Source organism: Xiphophorus hellerii, chromosome 3, assembly GCF_003331165.1.
Source record: "Xiphophorus hellerii strain 12219 chromosome 3, Xiphophorus_hellerii-4.1, whole genome shotgun sequence".
In the NCBI taxonomy this organism is placed as follows: domain Eukaryota; kingdom Metazoa; phylum Chordata; class Actinopteri; order Cyprinodontiformes; family Poeciliidae; genus Xiphophorus; species Xiphophorus hellerii.
This window is the reverse complement of record NC_045674.1, coordinates 14,273,509-14,284,040: the sequence shown is the minus strand read 5'-3', so window position 1 is coordinate 14,284,040 and position 10,532 is coordinate 14,273,509. Positions and strand designations below refer to the sequence as shown.

At 38.0% G+C, this 10,532-nt stretch overlaps 1 protein-coding gene across 2 annotated transcripts; it reads left to right on the top strand.

The window, feature by feature from the left end:
- Positions 1 to 98: 98 nt before the first annotated feature.
- On the top strand, positions 99 to 10,220 carry leng9 (leukocyte receptor cluster (LRC) member 9). Of its 2 annotated transcripts, XM_032558657.1 has the most exons (8): positions 99 to 160; positions 313 to 520; positions 4,169 to 4,262; positions 5,566 to 5,702; positions 5,816 to 6,145; positions 7,200 to 7,443; positions 8,490 to 8,613; positions 8,695 to 10,220. In XM_032558657.1, the coding sequence occupies exons 2-8, from the start codon at positions 376 to 378 to the stop codon at positions 9,319 to 9,321; spliced, it is 1,701 nt and encodes a 566-aa protein (XP_032414548.1). In that variant the 5' UTR covers positions 99 to 160; positions 313 to 375; the 3' UTR covers positions 9,322 to 10,220. The 2 variants fall into 2 exon arrangements, with proteins under 2 accessions (XP_032414548.1, XP_032414549.1); XM_032558658.1 differs by lacking the exon at positions 99 to 160 and having other exon boundaries at positions 250 to 520; positions 5,819 to 6,145.
- The last annotated feature ends 312 nt before the right edge of the window (positions 10,221 to 10,532 follow it).

Below are 10,532 nucleotides of genomic sequence, written 5' to 3'. Positions count from 1 at the left end.
TTTTTTGTTTTTTGTTTTTGCTTTTGTTGGTAATATTAAGTTTTCATTTGTACATCTAAATTCGCTTTGCCTACAGATATTTTTCAATGAAACTGCATTAACCATAATTCCATTCGAGGATTACAGACTCGGTCAAAAGAGTACTAAAGAGAGCGATCACGTCGGTGAACTTCATTTGGCTTCTTTTCTTTTTCAATGAAAAATAAAATTGCATGTATATATATTTTTACTACCATGCAAATCTAAGTTAGCCGGAAGGCTAACTTGGAGCACCGGATGGCTAACCCGGGACTTCCGTGTTTGTGTTTCCAGGTGACCAGGTAGCAGAGACAGTCTGTCAGTGAAACGCTACAGTGATATCTCTTTGATTTGGAAATGGCGTCAGGCGGTCCAGAAGTTTCCTCGGACTCTATGGAGAACCAGAGGATCGGAGGTGAGAGCCTCATGTCGCCCTCCACCCTGAATTACTCACCGGATCTGAGTGCTGCTGGGGCTAAAACTGACCGGAAAGATACGGGAGGTAAATGTCTCAGTGTCATTCTATTGCTTCATGTCATTGGTCATCATTTTTACAGATAGATTTGTTCTAGTTACTCTAAAAGTCACAGTTATTAAAGCAGAATCCCAGTTCACCTTTTGCACACTTCATTCTTAGCCCTAAACCTGTTTTTGTTTTATAAGGTCTAGGGCATGTTTACATGCAATAACTAATGTTAAAAGTTCTTCTTAATAACACAAACACTCTTTTGTGGAGTAGTGAGAATGTTTAGGGACATGGTTATGAAAAACTAAGATATGTTTTGCGCTTTCAGGTCCTTTCCTAAATGTAGATGTTTTCTTGGTTTGGTAACTAATGTTTAATTGAAGAGTTCCAATTCAAAACATTTGACATTAATGCCAATCAACATAAAACCAGCAAAATTAAATATTTTTCTTCCCTAACAATAAATATATTATTATTTAGTCTGATGTATATCATGTGTTCTGTTTGGTATCTTATTTTGTTTTATTTAAAACGCCAACGATGAATAATACAAACAGGAAAAAAAAGTGTTTTAAGTATGTCACAAGAAAGAAAATGCAAAACCACTTCAATGTTTAGTTATATGCATTGTGATAAATTACCCTAGTAAAAAAATACATTCACTAAGTATGAATAATTGAAGAACAAGTATTAAAGATAGATTAACACTGCATGTTGTATCACAAGTATTATTGAAATATAACTGCAATAATTTTTAGAAAGCAAGGTTTCCCCCAGTGTATTGCAAGCCTGGCGGGCCACCGGGCTTTACTTGTAACCCCACCAGGCTAAGCATTACTTATTTATTTAAGTCTTTTTAAAATGTATGCAGCTTTTCTAAGATTTTATAGTTGGTGTTCAGGTGTTAATCTTCCAATCTTTCAATAATTATCAAGTGATATTTTAAAATTTCCTGTTAACTTTAAACATTTTTTAACTCAAAAACATGGCGGGCCGCTGGATGAATGACTGCCCTGGCGCTCAACCATCGGGTTTAGCGAGTTTTCTGGGTAAAATCTTGGAAAGCAAAGAGGAAGTACAATAGTCATGTTTTTAAGAAAAAAAATGCCAAACATTAGACTTTAGCCAGAAGCAGCTATTGAGATGGAAATAATGTTTTTTTTCTGGTTAATCCAGTATCTGTACAGACTATGTTCTATGTTAGCTATGAACCTAAAGCACAAAGACATAAAATAAACACTTTTTATTTATTTGTTCATTGCATGTCATTTCAGTATCAAAAGACTTGCCAACATTATCTCATGTTTCCTAATATCATGGAGCCCTAATATACATTATATATATATATATTTTAGTATGCCAGCAGTACATGGTCAGAAACCTAAATCTGTTTTTTTTTTTTTTACATTCAGATACATTCAGTATAGTATGTTCTTCCCTAACAAGTATAAAACATAAATCATATAAGCTCCAGGATTTTAACTTCCTACCTGCAAATGGGAGCTTTCGGTCATGTACATTTGTGGAAAAACAAATGTAAGAACTGATGATGAATCAATGTGTTGCCTGTAATTTAAAATAATTGTATCAGTGTCGCATTTGAACAACTATTTTGATCAATTTTTAATGAGTAGAGGTAGGACAAAGGGCAGAAATAACAGTAAAAAGTGTAATTCACCTTTGAACCTTTGACTTATGGACTAGACACTTCCATTAAATGACTGGATGATGAGCAGGCTCCTTCAAAACCACAAAATGGCTAGCGAGAAAATTCAGCAATATTTCTCCGAACCCATTTAAATCACGCAGGAAGTAAATTACCGGACATTGTTTGCTGAGGACTAGAATTGCCCCCTTATCTAGTAAGATTTTTTTTCTGTCTTTAGCTTAATTTTGAAAAAGGTTTTAATTAAATTTTGAGTCTTCAGATAAAATGTTTCATTTAACTTCACCTTGGTAACTTCACCTAATCTGAGTCCCTCATTGCCCTTTTCATAGAGATTTAATTAGAAGGAACTGATTTCAATTTCTTTTATGCTTACACGCATATTGATAAGAAATGTTTTATGAACTAAATTAGTTTATTACTGCATAGCACTGGACTTTGTGATTTTAAGTCACAAAGGATTAGAACATGAAATTCTGTTCATTATTTTTTATTATTTATAATTTTACTTACCCTTTTACATTTTGCTTCATAAACTAACTTCTATGTAGAAACTGCATATTTGACCAGAGTTGCTGTCTCTTTATGCAAAAAACTGTGTTATCAGAATTATAATAGAGGTATTTGATAATCAACAGTTTTTGACTCTTTTTGATGTAAATTCACAAATTAATTGATTATTTTTTATATTTTTAAATTAGAGTGCACCGATTGCAGTTTTCTGGCCGATCGCTGATTAAAATCCTGACCTGCCAATTCTGATTTTGGCCGATGGCGATTTTTGTTGCTAAATATTGTAAGAACGTTGCTGAGTTGATGACAGTGGGGTGATTATTATTGACTGCAAATGTGCAGACATGACCTGGTGGGTCAGTCTACCAGTCAAACCTTGATCACTGGAGAAAAAAGAGGACAGTGGTTGATTTTTAGACCTTTGCTGATCAAGGTAAGTATCGACTGATCACAGATCTCCCAAAATTAAGGAAATCGGCACTGATAAATCAGCTGGCTAATAAATCGATGCACCCCTATTTTTAAATACGACTAAAATATTGCATTGAGATATGTCCTTTCCACTTATTGCAGCATTGTAATAATGCAGTTATGGAAACAAACCCTTCAGTGTCTCGCTCTCTCCCAGAACAGTATCACTTCTGGTAAGCTGTTATCATGTGTTTAGACCCTCACACACAGACAGAGGCAGCTGAATTCATGGAGTAGTGTGGTGTAAGTTTCTCACTTCCTGACAGAATGTTCTGCTGGATCAGTTCCTGGCGTCAACACATGACTCAATCTGACTCTCAGAGGAGAGAGATTCCTCTGTCTGCTTCAACATCTGCATCTATCATTTTTAATCGCGGTAAAACTCCTAAGGAACAAGTACCAAAAAAAAAGCACGTCCTGTAAGTTTTCGCGCCTGGATCCGGGCCAGAAGGTTTTGTGCCAGCTGGAGTCATCTCAGTTCTCACCAGAAAGACATTACAGGTATAGTTTAGGTATTTGGGTTGAGAGTTACATTCAGTTCTGTCCAAAAATAGAAAAACAGGAAGTGTGGTGTGAAATCTTGGATGACTTTCCAGTCATCTGGATTGAATCATTACCACCTGTTGCAGGGTTTGTAGTGTTACTGTGTTGGAGGGAAAATATAATATCTGGAGTTCTTTAGTCTGGATCTTTACTTGTAATGTAAACATTATACAAACAAATAATTAATGATTAATAATGGTGGATTTTAGCATGTCTGCACTTAGAGTTTGCCTGCCAACATGCATTCATCTTCATTTCAAAGAAGTATTTTCATTCTGCTAGAAAACGGCTGCATGATGTTCATACAAAAACAATGCCGGTCAGTGTGTTTACATGCAGAAGCCACAGAAACACCAGACATGACTTCATGTGTTGTTTAGCAGATTTCTCTTTCTTTTGATGACATATTAAAGACAACATTACTTAGACTTTCATTCGGATTTTACTACCCATCTTCACTCTCTCTTCCTTATTGTTGTTCTAATTTATAGAGTCTTCAAAACAGAACAAGGATGGATTAAAAGTGTGCCAGTTTTTCCAAAAGGGAAAGTGCCACTTCGGAGGAAGGTGTCGTTTATCACACAGGTTTGTTCAAATCCACTTGCCTCTCGTTAGTAACAAGAAGGAGGTCTCTTATTCTCTTTTTGCATTTTTTCACTATTTCACAGTACATAAGTTTCCTATTTATATAGGTTCAGTTAGAGAGTCAGAGACCAATCAGGATTCAGAAGATTTTCAGCTTAATCAGCTCTGACTGATGACTGGTTGATGGCAAACTCAAACAAATTATTCCCAACACTAAACACACCATATAAGAACCACAGTCTGGATTAGATGCAGTTCCAGAGAAAAGAGGGAGTCAGAGTCTTGAGTTTTGAGTCAGCTATTTTCAATGTCTGAGGCGATTAAAGTCAGGAAGGAAAAATATGTAAGAAACCATTTAACATGAAACATGTCCAGACATGTCTGCCTTTCTTTCAGGCGGTGAGGAAGGGACAGAGAGCAAATCTTTAGCAATCTTTAATAAAAGTATTACCACAAAGTTGAACTGGGTTTAGAAATTTTGGCAGTCTTTTGGAAATGACAGAATAATGATAAAAATCTTCATTCTCTTTTTACACACAGAGAGATTATCGTTTTGCTACTGGCGACCATGGTAATCTAATATGAAATGCTAAAGTTAAAATGTCAACCTTGATTCTTTTTTAATTTTTTTTTAAATGTCAAAATCCAGTTTTGCAGCAGCTGGGCTCTCGTGATCTAAAAAATATAAATGAGAAGCAGAAAAGCTACAAAAAACACTAAAATTATGTTTTCTTATGTTATAGTCAAGGGGGAAATGTAATCAATTAAAATGGTAACCAGCAGGTCAGAAATAAGGAAATGACATATTTTCTTACCCTCCAGCACAGAGTAAGAAGAAGAAAAGGCTCGATGTAGTTTTTTATTTTGTGAATGAGTAAACCATTCAAACAGATTTATTTTCCTTTTAGATAAATAAAAACATTATTACAATTTCCAGTTTTATTTTGTTCTCATTTTCAAAGTGAAGATCCCTGTGAACTCAGTGTTCCTGTGCATTTTCCTGTGTTATTTGCCTTTTTAGTTTATTTGGAATTTTTTTATGTTGGATTTCATTGGGAAATTTTGATATTAATCTGCATTTAGATGCAAATAATTCATGACATATTATGTATTCTTATTCTTCTTATTATTAATTGTGGAGCAAAACTTTTTCTTTAGATTTTTCTTTAATTTCATGTAAGCTTTTATATTCTACGTAACATCTGTTTTAGATTAATGTAGGGCTCCTGTCTTTTTAATTTGTCATGATTTGTGACCATATTTTTACTTTCCCCCCTGCTGCTCTTGCTCTCATTTATTTCAGTGACCCAGCACCACATGACTCAGCGGTTCTGTCCCCTGACATGGATGACAAACAGGATGAAGAAAAGATGGATAAACACAAGAAGAAAAAAGGCGCTGTGAGCAAAGCGGTGAAGCCTAAAGACAACGAGGGGAAAGGTCAGTCTTTATTTATTCATGTTGACGTTTCACGATTAATCTGAAGAGACTTTTATGTGCTTATCTCTCTCTTTGTTCTCTGTCTGAATGGAAACGATTGAATTCTCTCCAAGCAGATGTGAACAAAAAGCCCCGCATGCGCACAGCAGATGAGGTGATCTCTCGCATCTTGTGGGACACATCAGTGGACGCTTCAGAGTTTGTGGTGGGCTACGTGGATCGCTTCCTCGGTGTGCTGGAGCGCCCTTTCTGTGACTTCAGCTGGGACACCAACCCCTGTGACTGCGACTACACCACAGAGCTGGCTCTGCCCAGACACCGGATCCAGTACTTCGCCTACAGAGGGCACCGCGTCTGGGACCGCCACAGCAGAACTGACAGGGTTTTTGGCTCCACCGGTCAATCTCTGGCTCCCCCGTTTGGAAAGGAGGAGGAAGTAAAAGGTGAGACCTTTCTCTGCCTCCATCTGCACAAAACAAAATAGTGTGCCTTTGTCCCATCTCAGCCACAAATTAAAATGTTTCTGCTGGGAAGTTTTGCAGAAGATCATCATAAAGTCGGACACATTTATGAAGTTGGTGAAAACTTACACAAGGTTTTATGAATTTAGTTTGCAAGCAAAAATCTGCAAAGTCTAGGATACATGTGGAGGCTTCAGATGTTTGTTTGAGAACATTAGATGAGGGTTTAGTTCATTATTGTCACAAGCTTTAAACATCTGACAGAACACTTTTGAGTCGTCTGAAAATAGAGCCATTATGCTGTGAGGATTGTTTTCCACATCAAGACAGCCGGTTGACGCTTGATGGGGAAAATGGGTGATAATGGAAATGGATGAAGTCATATTTAATAAATGAGAATATGTTTGCAAAGTTAATTCATTTCAGTTATCAAATTCACAAAGTGAAATACATTAAAGGCATTAAGAAGACAGATGATTTCAAACATTTCCATTAATTATCGACATTTTCCTCTTGCAGAGAATGAAAACACATTTCATAATAAAATATTACATCAGACCAAGAGAAGATTATATTACAATACAGAAATGTGAGCTTAATTTAAAGATATTTAATATGTGCTTAAAGGCTGATATTTTCAAAAGCTGCTTTTAATCTTACAAACAAGCTTTGTTGGAGTCCATATTCTGATTTACTGAAAGACTTGATCAAGTTGTTCAGAGATTCAATCAGACTGAGTTTAAACTATTTTGGAAAGAAGCACTACATGTGGAAAACAGCTTTAGAAACACTTTAAGACTTGCAGTATAAGTGGTTTTACAAAGTATTCACTTTGACGGCCTGAATACAAATACCTACCATACCGTTTAGATTTTTTTCCCCCTGTAAAACATTTACAGAATTGTGTTATACACAGTTATGCACTACTTTGTATATTTGTAGTTGTAACACAGAAAAATAGGGAAAAGCTCAAGTGGTAGGAATACTCTTATACATCTGTACAATTTCTCAAACTAAAAATTATCCTTTGTTTCAGATGGAAGCAGAGTAAGGGATCCAGAGCAACAACAAGACCGTGGTTGTGAAACAACAACAGAGGAGCAGACAGGTGCTGTGGGTGGTCGGGATGAAGACTGCGCTCGTACCAAAAACAGACATGTGGAGGACGAGGAGCTGAATGAGATGAATCACACCTTTGCCCCCACACAATGTGGAGGAAACACTTCTCAGGAACAGCAGGATTCTCATGGATTATGTGTTGAAGAGGAGGCAGCAAATAGGTCTGGTGGTTATTCTTACTGCAGGTTTTATCTTTAACTCATTGCAGACAAAATGCCCTGTGTGAAAAATCCCCACATTTGAGTAAAATGTGTGTTTTAAATACATCGGTTTGGATAAAATGCTCAGAAGTACACAATGCAAGGCCTCTTTGAGGATTTATATCAGCTCCTTCAGGATCAAATGAGTTATAGATGCTGTTTTAAAGGGAACCTATTAAGCAAAATTCACATTTTCTACTTCCATTTATGTCCCAAATGGAAGAACAAAGCGCTTTAAAAAAACTCAGAGCCATTTTTGGCAATAAGTTTATTTTTCTGGTGTCTGGAAAATGAGCTGTTTCAAAAACTTTCTGAATGTAGCGTCACAAATCAGCAGGCTCCGCTTCTCACCTAGCAGCCCCAACAAAGCTCAGCCCATTACCTAGCAACCCAAGCTGAACTCCAGCATGTTTGGTCAGCTACTTTTACCGCTGTATAGGCTGTACAATGGCTACTGGAAAAGACAAGTGTTTTCTTGTTGACTTACCATCCAGAAACGACTTGCTGCTTGCTTGTTGGTTGTGCAGGAGGCTCCACTTCTGCTTTTTAAAGATGTACAGTTGTAGAATCGTGCATCTGTTTGCAGCCATTTTCACATGCAAGTGTAAACATTGAGTTGGGGGTTTACTGCTGGTAAACGTTGAGCAGTAAATTTTGTTTTAAAGTGACAAGACGCCTTAAAATGGCCCATTCTGAAAATGTCTCAAAATATTCAGAACTGATCAGACTAAAATCTCATTTTCTAAGAATGATTTTTTTGCAAAATATGTTCCGTATAGCCCATAGATCTATTCTAACCTGTTCAAGGAAGCATAATATGTGAAGGAAGCATAATATGTTACCTTTAATATTTAGACGACAACTGATATAGTTACTAACTTTTCCAAAGCAGGTGAATGAATGTTTTTCATCTTAGATTTCAGACAATGTTTTTGTTTTGTTTTAATAAAGTAAGTCATTTTTATTCTGCCATATGTATTTATTTTCCTTTCCTGGTTTCTATTTAGACTCCAATCGCTAACGGAGAACAATTCCTCATTTCAAGAAAATGACCAGGATGTAAGTGAGGAAGGAGAGGAGAAGCATTTTGAAGACTGGGAGGAAACCTTGGAAGGTCACGAAGACACACAGGTGTGGATGGAAACCCTTCTTCTGACGGACATCGTCGCAGTTAGAGTTTATATTTATCTCGACTTTGATGCTCCTCCTTAGGATCCGGCACCGGAGCAGGCAGAAGAGAAATGTGACGGGCGTCCTCCTAAGAAAAAACCCACTCACTTCATCACCTTCCGGGCCAACACTCCTACGATCCTGTCCTGCTTCCACCAGCTGCAGGAGGAGCTCACCGCCCTCCTCCCCTCCTCTGCTCCTCACTGGCAGGCCGCCCCCAAGCTGCACGTCACCCTGTGCCTCCTGGTGCTGCGTGGCCCGGCCGAGGTGGCGGCCGCGGCGGAGATCCTCCACCGGTTCGCCCAACTGGACCGCAACCCGCCCGTGGCCGTGACCTTCCCGGTGAAGCTGAAGCACTTCAGCGGCAGGGTGCTGTACCTGAGCCCCCAGCCTCAGCTGCGCCTCCACCAGCTGAACTGCGGCCTGCAGGAGGCCTTCAGGAAGGAGGGCTGGCTGCACCGGAGCTCCTACAACCCGCGGTACCACCTCACGCTGGCTAAGGTAGAAGACGCGGCGGGGGAGAGGATTTTTGACGGCGTGTGGGACCTGAAGGTGGGGAAGGGGCTGAATTTTGGCCGGCAGCCAGTTAACACCTTACACCTTTGTACCGTTAGCGGCGCCGAGGTGAACGGTTTTTATGATATCGTTTGCACCGTAACTCTTCGATAATGTAGAAGTATCTCTTATCACCTGCACTATTCTACATGTATCTAATAAATAGTGCTGTATATCACTAAACAGCACATGACTTGGTGCAATAAGATATGTTTACTCTTAAGACATATTTATTACTTCATTAAAACTGATGCTAAGGCAAGGTTTTTGGAATTTATTGAAGCAATAAGTCATAAATTCAAAGGGATGCAGTTCTCTCACATTGATTGTGCTTTACTATTTTTCATATTTGCCTTAATTTTACACACTTTGATATTTTCTGATCCTCTGGGGTCCATTCATTTACCCAACAGTGTCCATTGGGCATAAGAAATACTTTTATAAAGACTGCCATAGGAATGTTATATATTAGTGTTTTTGTAATCATTAATTTTAGTCCTCACCATACAGAACCGATTTCTGTTGTCTTAAATGTATTTCAATACAACATATTGGAAAAATAAATAAAACCAAATCAAATTGTAATGATGGTATACAACCACAGATTGTTTTATCTGATTTCAAGGCATGAAAATGCATAAAACCTGGTCAATCTTTCTTTTACAATTTGCATGGGCACATTCAATAATACAAAAAATAAAATAAGTTTATTGGTAGTTTAAGTTTAATAAGTCTCAAAAGCTAAATTATTGAAGCAAATGCAACTCATCTGAATCATCATTGTGATAAATGAATGGTTGTTAAAGGTGTACAAGCTTTTATTGTCTTGATATTGTAAAGCTGTAAGGGTTTGTTAGCTACTGGGTTCGTTCTCTGCTGCCTTTCATGATTAATTCGATCATGAATATTGAATGTACTGTGTTTCACAAGACCGATCACTCTGTATTCTTCTACCAATTATTATGACCGCTAGTTTGCTTTTACAATTAAACTTTAAGCGGATGATTTAAAGAGCTGTGAGTGGTGATTTTTCTCTCATCGCTGATGTGACGGATGCTCGCTCCCTAAGCTGAGGTCTTGCACACATAATGAATCTGTTTGTTTTCTTCCCCATTTTCCTTCCAGATGCATACCCACATTTACACTATCCATAAGCTCAGTGAGTGTGTGAGTATGCGCCCTGCTTCTCTACTGTTTGCTCCCTTCGCTTGCATTATCTCCCCTCCCCCACTCCCTTTCAGTGACACAGAAAAGCCAACGCCGCCGCCCCCTCCCTCTCCTCTCTCGAGCCTCTGCCCCCTTTTCTCCAGTGAAAGGCAAACACT